The following is a 15,103-nucleotide window of genomic DNA, read 5'->3' as shown; positions in this document are numbered from 1 at the left end:
ATCCCTCTTTCCTCTTTCCTTTCCTCCATCCTACTCTTCTCCTCCTCTTCTTTCCTCTTCCTCTCCTCCTTCTCTTTTTATTCTTATTCTTTTTTTTTTCCTCACTCCTTCCCTTTCCTCACTTTCTTCCATTTCTTCTTCCCTCCTCTGCTCCTTATCTTCTTCCTCCTCCTCTTCCTTCTCTGTCTTCCTCTTCCTGCTTCTCTGCTTTGTCTTCTTCCTCTTTCTTTCCCCTCCTTCCTCCTCCTCCTCCTCCTCCTCAGATCACAGTACTTAAACGCCTTAAAAATCAGGGTCCCAGTCTTAACTACGCTCTTCTTTCTCCCCCCCCTCCTCTCTCTCTCTCTCTCTCTCTCTCTCTCTCTCTCTCCATGTATCTATCTGTCTATCTTATTTACATTTTTTGCTTTATTGTTACTAATAATCTTTCATCTATTTATGCAGCTAAGTTTCGTTCATATTTATTAATTTACATATGTCAATCAGTCTATATCTATCCACTCATCTATCTATCTATCTATATATCTATCTATTTATAATCATGATTTTTTTTGCTCATGAAAACATTCTAAGCATCTCAGAAAAAGCAATAAATGAAAACAATAATCTGTACACGCTAAAGGCACGCCCCCGCCAACCCTAGCTAGGCCCAACACCACCCCGTCCCCGCCAACACTTTCGGCTATTCTTTTTGATTTTGCACGCTCCGTAACACCACTTCCTTAACGGCTTATTTTTCCATAATACAATAATGTCTGCTAGTGTACTTTTGATGTAGGTTGTATCTATATGAAAAAGATATTGATAACGTACATGAGAAAATTTTTGTGCGAGGTGATAAAGGTAAATCACCATGGAAGTTTCGGGGATTTCGTAACATCTCCTCCTCAGCGATTTACTTTACTCACTACACCTTAATCGTATCTTATTGATGCAGATTATGTCGATATAAAAAGGTATATGGATAACTAAAAATTAATTACGTAAACGGGAATATCAAGGTGCAATCTGCTAAATAAATCGGCAAGTAGGAGCTGCCACGAAAGTCTTCCATTTCAACGAGAATACGGATTGTTATATTTTCCGTCTTTTTTTTTAATACTACCCGTTCTTTGTTATTATATTTCCCGTTCTTCATTATTACATTTCCCTCCTTGTTCTTCCCCATCACTCACCCGCCCCCAAGATGGCTCAGTTTAGTATTTAGAACACAGGGCGCTTTTCCCTTCCCTCCTCTCCCAGTTAGAATTACTATGCAAAGGCCTCTAATTTTTGCGTGTTAAACTTCGATAGGGTAGCCGGGCCTGGGTGGGTTTTCTTTCAGTTAAGCTCTAAGATCCCAGGGTATTACGTCTCGCCTGATTACAACTCCCAGTCCCCCCTCCCCCTCAAGGATTTTAGGGTAATGAGTTTCCTGATATTTATAAAAGTTTACGGGCCTGGCAGCTGATTTGATGGCGTATTCATTGCGTCTTGTTCCCCTCCGACGCTTCGCTTTTGTTTACTTTTTCCCGCGCTCTCCTCCACCCCCAGCTGATCCGAATTTACGCGCCTTCGCCGAACCCTTCTATTTTTTGTTTACCCACCCGTTTTTGAATGATCCGGTTCGTCTTTTTGCCTGCATTGCCTTCTCTTTCCCAATTTGTATTTTATTATCCCTTTCCTTAGAATTTTTTCAACAATATATCAAGCGCACCTGCTGTGAAAACCTGATATTATGTTGTGTGAAGAATACATGAGTGTTATATGCTTTTCGATTGCTTGTATTATCCTGTTCCTTGATTTAGACTCTTAGAGTTTCTAGAATACAAAGCTTACAATATTTCTGGAATACATTAGTGCAGTTATTCATTTTGGAACATATTCTTTTATTAATGAAAATTTAGTGTGAGATATAATCATTTGCGACGTCGCAGGCACAATCACTGTGATCGTGTCAGCTTCTGTATATATACTTAATTATGCCTCCACCCCCCTATGGTGGAGGAGGCATTAAGGGATTGGTTTGTCCGCGCGTGCGTTGCGTGGGTCCGTGCGTCCGTAACACTTTTGTGGGCGTGATATCTCCTGAACCCATTGACGGATTCCCACCAAACTTTTGTCAGTGATTGAGTATGAGGAGATGATGAATTAATTCGTTCAGCTAGGTCAAGGGGTCAAAGGTCAAGGTCACTGGGTCGACGTACTGTAGATTATCCTTGTGGGCGCTGTATCTCCTGAACCCCTCGACGGATTTCTACCCAACTTTTGTCAGCGATACAGTATGAAGGGACGATGACCTGTTTAGGTCAGCAAAGTCAAGGGGTCAAGGTCATGGTCATTCGACTTAGTTTAGCCTTGTGGTCGCGATATCTTCTGAACCCCTCGACGGATTTCGACTAAACATTTTTCAGTGATACAGTATGAAGGGACGATGAAAAGATTAGGTCAACAAGGTCATAGGCCAAAACTCATGGTCATATGGGTGTGGGTGCGATGTCTCCTGAATCCTCAACGGATTTCGACCCAACTTTTGTCAGTGATACAGCATGAAGGGACTATGAACTGATTAGCTCAGCAAGGTCAACGGGTCAAAGGCAAGGTCATATGGGGTCGACATAGTTTATCTTTAGTCTCATTTCAACCCACAATGAACCCTGTTATGGAGGCTGTAGGCGAGTCCGTGCACAGGGCTTGGTGGAGGCACAACGAGCGACGCTTTGTGTGACGACAGTTCGGGTCCCGAGTTCTCGGCGTTTCATTATGTGTGTGCATGTGAACCAATAGTTTATGAATGTCTGATACGATTTAGATCAAAATTAGCACATACATTTTATGTGCGTTTGGGAAGAAGTGATTCAATTTTGGTGCAGACAGATCAAAGGTCAAGGTCACGGGCCAAAGTCAAAGTTCAGCGTGCGAAAAATATCCCATGAATGCCTGATTCGATTTTGATCACACATGGCACACATTGTGTGTGTGGATGGAAAGAGATTATTCGATTTTGATGAATGTATGAAAGGTCAAGGTCACAGGTCAAGGCCAAAAAAGTTAGAGGCCTACGATTCTGTTCTCTCTGAGCTTCTCCTCTTGTTTGTTTTGTGGTCGCTTGCATTCCCGAGACGCCAGGCTCTTCTAAAACTTTCATTACGATTCAAAATGTCCACAAAGAAGGGAAGGGGACACCGCCGCGCCGCCCTGATCAATAAAATGTCCAGATAAGAGACTCAATTTGGCCGCGTTGAGGAGGGCGCGGCCGTAAAGAGTCATCAGAGTTACAAGAGTCTTAGTCCGCAGAGTAATGGCGGGGAGAGCGGCCCGGTCATCTGGTTTATGGGCCTCGTCTCCAAAATTTAAATCCTCTGAAGAAGCAGCGGGATGGGGATCTGCCGCGAGACTGACGGCGATAAATTTGTTAGTGTCTGTGTGGGTTTGTAATGGATTTGTTTGCTTGCAGTGTGTGTGTGTGTGTGTGTGTGTGTGTGTGTGTGTGTGTGTGTGTGTGTGTGTGTTTGCTATGTATGTATGTGCTTGCAGTGTATGTGTGTGCTTGCAATGAATGTGTGTGCTTGCGCTGCAGGTGTGTGTGTGTGTGTGTGTGTGTGTGTGTGTGTGTGTGTGTGTGTGTGTGCTTGCAATGTGTGTGCTTGCAATGTGTGTGGTTGCAATGTATGTGCTTGCAATGTACGTATGTGCTTGCAATGTGTGTGTGTGTGTGTGTGTGCTTGCAATGGATGTGTGTACTTGCAGTGTATGTGTATGCTTGCAATGTATGTATGTGTGTGCGTGCAACGTATGTGTGTGCTTGCAATGTATGTGTATGCTTGCAATATATGTGTGCCTGCAGTGTATGTGTATACTTGCATTGTATGTGTGTGCCTGCAATGAATGTGTGTGCTTGCACTGTATGTGTGTGCTGGTGCTGCATATGTGTGCCAGCAGTGTGTGTGTGCGCGTGCTTGCAATGTATGCGTGCTTGCGAGGAATGTATGTGCTTGCAGTGTATACAGTATATGTATATGCTTCAGATGTATGTGTGTGCGTGCAACGTATTTGTATACGTGCAGTGTATGTGTGTGCTTTCGGTAAAGCGAGAATCTTGTTTTTAGCACTTAATTAGATAACTGTTCTACACTGGCTTACAATTTCACTCTCACTGTGAACCCCTCTCAAGGTAAGAGGGTTAAAACGTAGGGGATTATGCCAAATGAAAATGAGTAGCCTAGGGATGGAGTAGTGTGGCGCCTTCTGACCCATGGGACATCTGCCCAGAGTAGGAATTGCAGTTTGTAAAAATTAGGTAGTGTTCGAGAAATTTATATGTCCATATTGTAAATAATAATAATAATAATAATAATAATAATAATAAAGGAAGGAGATTTTTTTTTTTTCATCAGTATTCGTGTTCTGCATCGATATATAATTTGAACGAGACGCCGATTTCTCCTTCCCGTTTGGTGCATTCGAGTTTGTGTCGATAATAGACAGCGTTCACGAAATATGTGTTTTAGTTAGTTAGTTAGTTAGAGAGAGAGAGAGGGGGGGGGGAGGAGAAGAAAAGTAGAGGAAAAAATAATGAGAGAAACGGCAGTACATTCGAGTACGTTCTGAAAACATACAGCATGCACGAAATGTTCTTATGCTGCGTTACATGATAAGGTGGAGGAGGAAGTAAAAAAACAAAAAAGGAAAGAAAAACAGAAAAAGAAAGAAAAATACATCATAATTTGAGTTTCTTCTGAAAATAGGCTGAAAACATTGCTTGGGTGGTTAAACACAAAAGTAAAGCAATATGAGAGGAAAACAGCACGTTCGAGTGTTCCGTAACAAAAGAAAAAAAACACGGAATATGTGCTTATGTTAATGTTACGTGGGAGGCTGAGGAAGGAGCGAAAAAAAAAAGCAAATAAAACAGAGAAAGAAAAAAGCGCCACATTCCAGTTTATACCGAAAACAGACAGCTTTCACGAAATATGTACGTATGTTAATGTGGCGTGGGAAGGCGGGGCAGGAGGGGAAGAAAATAAAGGAAAAATGGAGAAAAAGACGCCACATTCCCCCTCCCGGGCACTAAAGCCTCGACACACACACACAAAGCCGTGAAGGTTCTGTGGCAAATGCTCGTATTTTCCCGCGGATATCCAGCAAATGCGCCCCGCTCCCCTCGCATTTCGCGCGCGTATTTTGAATGCTGGGCGGCCGTGTTGGGGATTTGAGGCGGGTCTGTCTGGCGGGCTGGCGGGTTGGTGAGCTGGCACGAGCACAGGGGAGAAAATTCCACTGTTCGAAAAATAGTATGACTAGAAATGACAGGCTCCTTGATGTAGTGCTGCTTTCTGGTAACTCTGCACTGAGTGACAAGCCTGATTGTCAGTAGCCCAAGGGTAGTATTCTCGGCGGGTAAGAAAGCTCCCTAACCCCGTTTCCTTAGCGATTTATTGTTGGATTTGGGTCGTTAATTTCCTTTTGTACGTTATTTATGCAGAGTATGGCTATATTGGAAGGATTCATGTAACACAGACGAGGGCAGCAAGGCGTAATAAACAAAATAAACTACTTAGAAAGAGGTGTGAGGGAACTTCGTTAACCGAAGAGAGTAGCCGGCCAAATAAACCATTACTACGCTGGATGATAATAGACGCCTGGTGGTCTAGTGGGTAACGGCGCTCCAGCAGGACGTGGTCTATGAGGGTTTACATTTCACTGCTCCCATAATGCTACTCAGGTACGAGCAACTGTTTCCACTGCCGTGTCTGAGTAACCTAGCCCCGGACCCCTTCGCTCCTGACAGAGCAATAAAATATAGGATGATGTATGCAAACAGCAGCGTCCAAAAATCGTATGAGATAGGCAATGTCAGTTTAAGCAATTAGGATATTTGGCGAGGAGATAGTAGTTATGCACAAGAAACACAGTATAGAAATGAAACGATCTATGTATTGCTTTGATCCAGAAACGTCCCATGTATAGGTTTTATTATTGCTAAACGCTCAATATATGCAGCTTTGGTGAATAAACCTTCGTTATATAATAGTTACAGCTCAAACTGATTATATAAACAACTCTGGCTCAACAAACACACAAGATTTGCACGTACGGCTTTACAAACACTATAAACAAACATCTATGGCTCCAGAAACACTTGTTATAAACAAATACAAAATAAACTAGCACACCATAAAATTGTCCGAGGACAGTTTTGATAAAGAAAAACTTTCCACAGCCGTTGCCAGCTAGAAGCCGAACTATAAATGGACCTCGATTTCAAGGTCACTGATTTATGCATATCACCTTAAGTCATCAAGATCTATAGGTCCACCAAGTTTGGTGGCTCTAGCTCTATTCTTTCATGTAAAATCTGGTGACTTCTCTGTATTCTGAAGTAGTCCAAAATTTTGGACCAGAGAATAATGATCCGACTTGGACTATATTAAGCACTGCACTGGCCATGTCCCAGGTATATGCCACAAAAATTTCAGTCCCCTGACATAGGTTGTTCTTGAGCCTTAAGGGTTTTTTTTTCTCTCCAGATTCAACTGGTGTACTGGTAGTCAGATCAGAAGGATGTTTAGTCAGATGAGGCGGCCAATCAGTACTATAAATGGCAAAGAATGAAGGCTGTAGCTCAAGAAGGTATTCGAATGGCAACGATTTAGATCTTCCCTAGAATAATAATATTGACAAAGGCAAGAAAACCTCCCACAGGGATAAGGGAAGTTTCAATAAATAATTAAATAACTAAATTAAAAAAGTACTTGTGAAGACAACATATTTTCTGTTGTTATGGTTCAAGAAAAGTACAACCCAGAATGTTCCGCCTCAGGAAAACGTACAAGGTAGAAATTTATTTGTGAAGATTTACGGGGATTTGAAGCAGCGGTTGGTGGCGTGTTTGTTGGCGGAGAGGTTTCGAGGCAACGTTTATTCGGTGGAGAACATTTTTTACGGTTCAAATACTCTCTAAACCACCTGTGAAGAATTAAGAGGTAGTTCGGAATTCTATATATTTTTTGCCTTTAGTTTTAATCGTTTGTCTATAACTTGAGGCGAATAAATTCGAAGTCGAAATAACGTGAAGGAACGTAGGAAAGCCAGGAACTGTTTACATTTTTGCATTGTGAATTTTCTATGCCTCAAAGCAGCAACACACACACACACACACACACACACACACACACACACACACACACACACACACACACACAGCCATATCCCCACATCCCCCTCACGTACCCTCAACCTCCCCCACCCTCACTGTTTCCCCTCTCAACCCCACCTTCATCTTTGACCCTTTTCTCTGGTGCTGGAGAGAGATTCCTTCACGTGGTGGCACCGATATGGCCTGGTGTCGGAGGGCCCGATTATACAAACATCCCTCAGATATCACTATGCCCCGAAAGAAGGATGGGTAGACTGCGAAATAAGGGCAGCTTCAGCCTGTAGTCCACTGGGTTCATGTTTAGATGACCCTAGGGTTATAACTACTAACCCGCTTCCTCCCCTCTCTCTCTCTCTCTCTCTCTCTCTCTCTCTCTCTCTCTCTCTCTCTCTCTCTCTCTCTCTCTCTCTCTCTCTCTCTCTCTCCCCCTCTCTTTCTATCTGTCTAAGTGTCTGTCAACCTACCTGCTTATCTATATATTTCCATCCATCCGTTCATCCATGTATCTTTCAGTGTCTCTCTTTATCTATCTATCGATCGATCCATCCATCCATCTATCTATCTGTCATTCTATCTGTCTACTATATCCATGTAACGATCCATCCATCCACCCATCCAACTATCTGTCTGTATGTCTGTTCACCTATCCATCTCTCTCTCTCCCCACCAGGTTCTGCGTAGGTGACAAATTCTACCTGTGCGACAACAAGATCCTATGCGAGTACGACTATGAGGAGCGTCTAGTGTTTGCCTCCATGGCCTGCACCCCGTCCTCCCTGGCCCAGCTCAAGAGGCAGATCGGCGGACTCGAGGTGGGAAGGATGGGTGTTGTTTGGGGGGGGAATAAGATTTGGATTTGTCGTGTATAGGGGGAATTATTGATTTTATTTTGGGGTGGATTATGATTTTGAAGCAAGTCTCATAAAACATTTCTTAGGTTTAGTTTTATTTATGTTTATTTATTTATTTATTTATTATTTTTGCTGAATGGGCACAGGGTTAGCAGTTCGTTCCCCAACGTAACTTTCACATGTCATGTATATAAATGATATAAATTTTGACCACTTTTTCAGTTTTGAGTAATTATGTTTTTATGATATGAGTAGATGACCACTTAGAGATAAATATGATGGATCAGTACGAAGAGCCAACACGAATTAGAATAACAGAACTTTGCATCAAGCGCGGTATTGTTACTGATACTCAGAGGGAATACGAAGGGAACTGGGACGCGGCCTTAGCAGCGGTGACAGCACAGAGTCCTAAGAAATCAATTCACCTGCTTTCGGCAAAATGAACTGTTACCAGAAAGCGTGTTGGTCGTATGCTTCACAAAGGCATTCATCTTAGGCATGTGGTTCTCAACTACTGTATGTTCTCAGCAGCTACTCCATGTTTTATTAAATTAACGATCGGTAGGCTACCTCAATAGCTGAAACGCAAGCATTACAGTAGCGCTACACTAACACTGCTTTAATATAGAACTGCACTGCACTGGATGTCGTAAAATTACAGAAATAGTAATTACATATTTTGGCACATTTTACGTTACCAGTTATTTCAATATAGAATACTATTATACTGGATTTTGTATAATACCGAAAATAGAAACTGCTATAATATTTAGCATCGGTGTGAAGGATGTGCGTAGTTTATGTAATGTCCTTTCCCTATTGTCTGTGCTGTCTCATGGAGCAACAAGTAAAAAAAAATATTATATACCCTGGTACTGATTTTTGGCAGCCATCAGTGTACACCACCTCTGGAAAATCTCCTGTGTATACAAGGGCGTTCGCCAGTACCAATTGAACTGCCTTTGATCATACAAAATCCATATTATTCAAAATCTGAAAAACGAAAAATTGTGAAACATCTGAACAATATGGATTTTGTACTGGCTAGGGTGACTTCCTCTACGGGGTATACGACCAACACCTGTTCTACTAACGGCACACTGAACAGAAATGGTGCGAATTGGTTTCCTAGAACTCCGAGTTGTTACCCCAGTTACGGCAGCATCACAGCTCCCAGCGTAATCTATCCCAGTAGCAACAACACTTACCACATTTTATGCAGAGTTATCGTTTTAATTTGTGTTGGCACAGCGTAGGCGTCCAGTACACATCTCTAATACGTCACCAATAACAGAGAAATATGAAATGAATGGACTAAAGATGGTCACATGAAAACGGGGCACTCAGAATTTATACTGTTTCGGACTCCTATATGAATTTTGTGCCTTTTTATTTAAAATCAGATGCCTTTGTATGATTTTTTATTGTTATTTGAATCCTGTGTTGAGGGCAAGCATGGAAAGTGATTGGCCTCTCATTTTTAGAATAAATCTTTTATTCCTTTGTTACTAGGACGATGTGGAGAGTGTGGGCTGCTATTATGGATGGGTATTTTTTTTTTAATACAGTACATTTATTTTGAACTCAGGCTTTTACTCAAGTTCATGTGGAAGGTATCTGGGCTATTAATTTGGATTCCATCTGCAGTTAATTTCTTTCAGCAAATGTCAAAAGTGTTTAGCCCATATTGAAAAGGATCTTTTTATTTCTTTTTGAGCATTATATTGACGAACATATATTTATCAGTCCCAGGTAGATGTGGGGAATATCTGGGCTATGATTTTTTAATGAAAAACATGTATATATTATTATTTTTTTATTTTTTTTTTAAGTGCATTTTATTATAACTAACACGCAGATAGGCAGACACGAAATGGGTGGAGGTATTATTTTTTCTTGAACTGATTTTGTTTGAGCAATTATTTAGGATTAAGGTTAGTACCAGTATTTATTTGGGGGTTATTATTTAGAATAAGTATTTTAGAGCAATGGTGCGATACGAGCGTTACACTCGCTCGCGGAAGCTCGGAATGTATTGTATTGTTCAGCTTTGTATGTGTGTGTGTGTGTGTGTGTGTGTGTGTGAGTGTGTGTGTGTGTGTGTGGGTGGGTGGGTGGGTGTGTTGACTGTATAAATGAAAGTTTTTATCTATTTCGATCAAATTTGGTGAAAAAGATAAGTGTCTGTCAAGGATGAATGTATTTCTACTACGAACGATAGGTCAAAGGTTAATTGGTGGAAGTGTTAAGGGTCAGCTAAAAATAATCAATCTAAGAGCAATAGGTCAAAGGTAAAGGGCACAGGGCAAAGTCAGCTTAAAAATTTTGATCCCTGGACCATACTTGGTGGAAAGGGTGACGGTCAGGCAAAGGTGAGGTAATTTTAATTTTGGCAACAATCTGTCGAAGATCAGGGTTGTAGGGCAAGATGGAAGTTCGATTCTTGGACCGATTGTAAGGTCTGGGTGTTGCAATATCTGAGTCTCCTTGTTGCTTTTTGGGCAGTTATTTATGGTTAGTGATTATATTCGGCTATGTAATTGGAGTAATATATTCTTTGGCTTTTTTTTTTCTAAGATCTGAACTCAGTTATACTTACTTTGGCTAATATTTCAGAGTAGGTCTTATATTTAGGCTTGTCTGGTCTGTTTTTTGGGCTTAGGGCTTTGGTTATTTATTTATTTGTTTACTTATTTATTTGTACTAGTTCAAACGACAGTTAGGTGGACTAGGTGTGGGCTGAGTAATGTTTAGGCTAACACTTGAAACCTTACTGATATATGCTGGCGCTGTTTGGGATGGAATTTCTTTATTTTAGGCAGTTTGGGGGATTCATTCATTCATTCATCTATTCATTTATTTATTTACCTAACTAGATGCAGCTAGAGATGGGATTTAGTCTACAAACCGTGGGATTTTGCTGTAATGAAAAGTAGGTCAAGGAAAAAAGGAGAGAAATACAAGTTAGTGAGGTTGGTGGCGAAGTGAGGAGAATGTGATAGACGGAAGGCATGAGAAATATTAAGGCAGTGATTCTAGTAGAGGTGAGAAGAAAAATGTGCAGTAAAAGAAAGGCATGAGAGAAATATTAGGCTAAGGTAGTATGGAGAATATGGAACACAGTATGACGTAGAGGGAGAGAGAGAGAGAGAGAGAGAGAGAGAGGGAGGTGTAGTGTGTTTGAGTGGCATGTACTCCATTCTAGCGGTGTGGTGCGGGTGGGTCGCTACTCACTGTCCACTCACAGGGCCCCGCCATCCTGGACGACGCGCGCAAGCCCCCGCCCCCCGCCCCCTCCTCCACCAACGCCCCGCCCATCCACCACCACCCGCCCACGCCCACGCAGCAGCACCACCACCCTCCCACGCCCACACAGCCGCATCAGGGGCCTCTTCTGGACCAGGGGGGCCAGCAGCAGCAGCAGGGGACGTCGCAGGGACCGCCGCCCCCTCCTCCGTCAGCGCAACAACGTCCCATGGTCACCTGATGTCGCACTACACCTGTCCAGTCCACGGCCATGATCTAAAATCCTTCTGTTAAGTCGTATATATTTTTCTTTTCTTATGGATTCGAGGAGTTTCGTAAGCACCTCATACTCGGTGATTTATTTTGAGTTTCCATGCTTTAATTCTCGTGTATGATACAACGCAAATTACGTGTGTGTGACGATATTAAAAAGCCATAAATAACCTAAACGAGAATATTCAGATGTGTCATAGCAAATAAACACCGACATAAATTGCAAAGGACACAGGATTATTATATGCTGTGCGACTCATTAAGAAACCACGGGACGTAATTTGGCCAGAACTGATTGTCATTCATCACTAGGTCATGCTTGGTGGACGTGCTGATGGAAGGGTGCAGTGATAGTGACGTATGGTGTAAATAGTGTACATAAGGAACGTGCGGTACGGTGTGGTGAAGTTACAGTGATGTGATCTAACTTTATGCTAGTCCACCCCCCTCTAGTCCCCAGCTAGTAACCCCTTCAGCCCGATGACGTATTGTATTTTACTCCTGTTCTCTCCAGACGATTTTAGTTAGCATAGTAAGAACCCAGTCGTAGTGAAAGGGTTCATTAAAGCTTCATCTAATTCCAGTTGTCGGTAGAAAGAAAAAAAATATGACAGACTCGGGCTGAAAGGGTTACCGGTTCCGAATCCCTCTAGTTGGTGTTTCCTTGTGCTAGTCAGTCTGTGAACGTAAACAATCCACTCACGTAAACAGCTCACACTCACATCAACAATCCACACTCATGTAAACAATCCACACTCACCAAAACAATCCACACTTTCACGTAAACAATCCACACTTCCACGTAAACACACCACAGCTCACGTAAACAATCCACAGCTCACGTAAACAATCCACATTTCACGTAAACAAACCACACTTAACGTAAACAATCCACACTCATAAACAATCCACACTTTCACGTACACAATCCACTCACGATAAACAATCCACACATTCTAGTAAACAATTCACACTCACATAAACAATCCACACTTCACGTAAATAATCTACACTTTTGCGTAAACAATGCACACTTTCACGTAGACAATCAACACTTTCGTAACAATCCACACTTTCACGTAAACAATCTACACTTTCATGTAAGCAATCTACACTTTCACGTAACCAATCCACACTTTCACGTAAACAATCCACACTTCCATGCAAACAATTCACACTTTCACATAAACAATCAACATTTTCAAGCAATCCACGCACGTAAACACATTTTCACGTATACACTCAACACTTTCATTTAAATCCACACTTTTTCAGGTAAAATATCCACATTTGCGTCTCGTACAACACATGCTTATAGATATGTACTGACCCTCGCTGCAAAGTTCCCACATTAAAAGCAGTTCATGTGTAAATAATAATGGAAATTCTTTGCTCTTACCCGCTACGTAAAACAACTCTCATCCTTCTCTAATTTTTTGGAAGAGCGCTTGACCCTTCTAATGCTGTTTCATTTTCAAAACACACATTTCAAATTCCATGACAACTAATGGAAATATCTTCCTGATCAAAACACACGCACGCACACACACACACCTTTTTAACTTTTCTTGATCTGGCACCACACAGTAAAACCCCTTATATTTCTCGCCTGTTCATGTGCGTAACGCTGGGTAGGTCCTGGCCATTTCTCCGGTGACTGATAGCTGTGTCCTTTGAATCCGCTGGTCAGTGTCTTTCAGGCCCTGTAACACGAATGGATTATAGAACTACCAGTCATATCAAAGCGTGTTCAAGCTTGCAACTCTAACAGTGTATATTAAATCCAAATCAGACCGTTTGTACATGAGAAAGTAGACCATTACGTTTACCTAAACATCAGAATCAATAAATAAATCTCCATCCATGCACCTTACCCCTTCCCTGATCCTTCCTTGACCCATCCAACACTAATGCTTCGTTAATCAGTGTAAATATACATGTTGTCGCCTCGTAACTTGTCACCCGCAAGCGTTCAGTAGTCTCCCTAGCTTACCATAGACCATCAAAGTGCTTCTAAAGTGTAGCAAACTGTACCAGAGGGAAACTTTGATCGCTCTAGTCGTTGGTGTTGGGAGCAGCGAGTGTTTTTGTTTTAATAGGAAATCAGCGAAATAAAACTAACCAAGGGAACTTCCTTTGTGACAGCAGACCACGAAAAAAAAAAAAATCAACTGAGAATTTCTGTTCAGGAAAATTACAAAAAAAAAAAATAAATAAATAAATAAAAACGACAAACAAAAATAAGGAGCACCAGCTGGAATAGGTAAAAGAAAATGATTTCAGTGTTTTGGCAAAGTATATATCTGAGGCCGTAACAAATAGCAAGCAAAACACAAGAAACGGCAGTGTTTTAAGAGGGAAAGAAATATTGCAGTGTACTTTGGTGATGAAATAAAAAAAAAAAAAAAACGAAATATGAACAAATGAATAGCAACGTAAATAATGCCAAATCACACAAAGATGAAGGAGGAAAAATGATATGGTGTTGGAAAAAAATGATATACTGAAAAAAAAAAAAAAGTGTAAACTACATAATCCCCAAAAATGTATGGTCAGAGAATAGGCTATAAACTGCAAACAGGTGCTGTGGTTATGAAAACAATAACTGAATTCCAATGAACATGTGGGCAGTTTAATATAGATAACAATAGACAAATGGTTTAGCATTACAGTTTTTCTTTACATAGTCCAGTTTGCATTTACATGAAATAAGAATTTGCACAGGGTACAAAACACAGTACCAAACAGTTTTGACAATCAACAAATATAGTAAAATAGTGATGACGTAACAATAAAACAAAGCGACAGTTGTATATGTGACGCAATTACATATCTACCGCTCTTTTCGCTTCGCTAGTCACTCCGTCTAGTCTGCGGCTACACCCACCTACACACCCCTGCCCTGGATAGTACACCTTCTACAGGATACGAACGCCCTTCATGTACAATCGGAGACAGAAGTTCGCCCATTATTTCACCTCTTCTCATTTTCCGCTGCTGTCGATGCTGGACGGGGATGCCTTCAAGTGGTGGCGCCGATTAGATGGCTCAACTGTCTGGTTATCTACTTCGCTCTCCACAAATGGAGGATGGTGAACTGTGGTAGGGCAGTTTAAGCCTGTAATCCACTGGGTTCATATTGAGACTCTTCTGTTGGCTAATATTTTCAAGGTGAGATCATCTTTGGTGTGTTTTTCCTGCTTAAAAATGATTCGGTGTGTTACTCCTGAGAGAGGTTTGATGGGTTCCTCTTCCCATAGATGGTCCTCTGTGTGTTATTTCTAAGGTGATAGAAGTTTGACAAGTTTCTCTGCCTACAGGTGATTTTCTGATATGATGCGTCAAGGAAGAAAGTGAGGGCCGTGCCATAAGCGCGATACAGACTCAGTGGAATAGCAGGCGAAGGTTTGAATTTTCATGTAAAATCAAGAACAGTAGTTTTGTCCTAATGTTCCACTGCGTCTACTTCACACTTAGGCCATGTCCATCACTTTTCTCCCTGATACATCAAAGAGAATCATCTATGGACAGAGAAGCATTCCAAGTGTCTCTCATCTCAGGAACATTAGCCAGCAGAGGGAAGTGAGAAGTA

General features: G+C 41.5%; 1 protein-coding gene across 1 annotated transcript in view; it reads left to right on the top strand.

Moving 5' to 3' along the window:
* Positions 1 to 11,479, top strand: part of LOC145417757 (LIM domain only protein 3-like) — a 17,484-nt gene extending 6,005 nt beyond the window's left edge. The window contains exons 4-5 of the mRNA XM_080286364.1: positions 7,809 to 7,950; positions 11,240 to 11,479. Of these exons, the coding sequence (XP_080142490.1) occupies positions 7,809 to 7,950; positions 11,240 to 11,479 (382 nt within the window). The remainder of the gene's footprint in view (positions 1 to 7,808; positions 7,951 to 11,239) is intronic.
* Positions 11,480 to 15,103: the final 3,624 nt, after the last annotated feature.

This window comes from Coenobita brevimanus, chromosome 111, assembly GCF_032717465.1.
Source record: "Coenobita brevimanus isolate Jiangsu-jjx chromosome 111, ASM3271746v2, whole genome shotgun sequence".
Classification (NCBI taxonomy): domain Eukaryota; kingdom Metazoa; phylum Arthropoda; class Malacostraca; order Decapoda; family Coenobitidae; genus Coenobita; species Coenobita brevimanus.
Note: the sequence above shows the minus strand (reverse complement) of the source record. Positions and strands in the feature narration are given on the sequence as shown.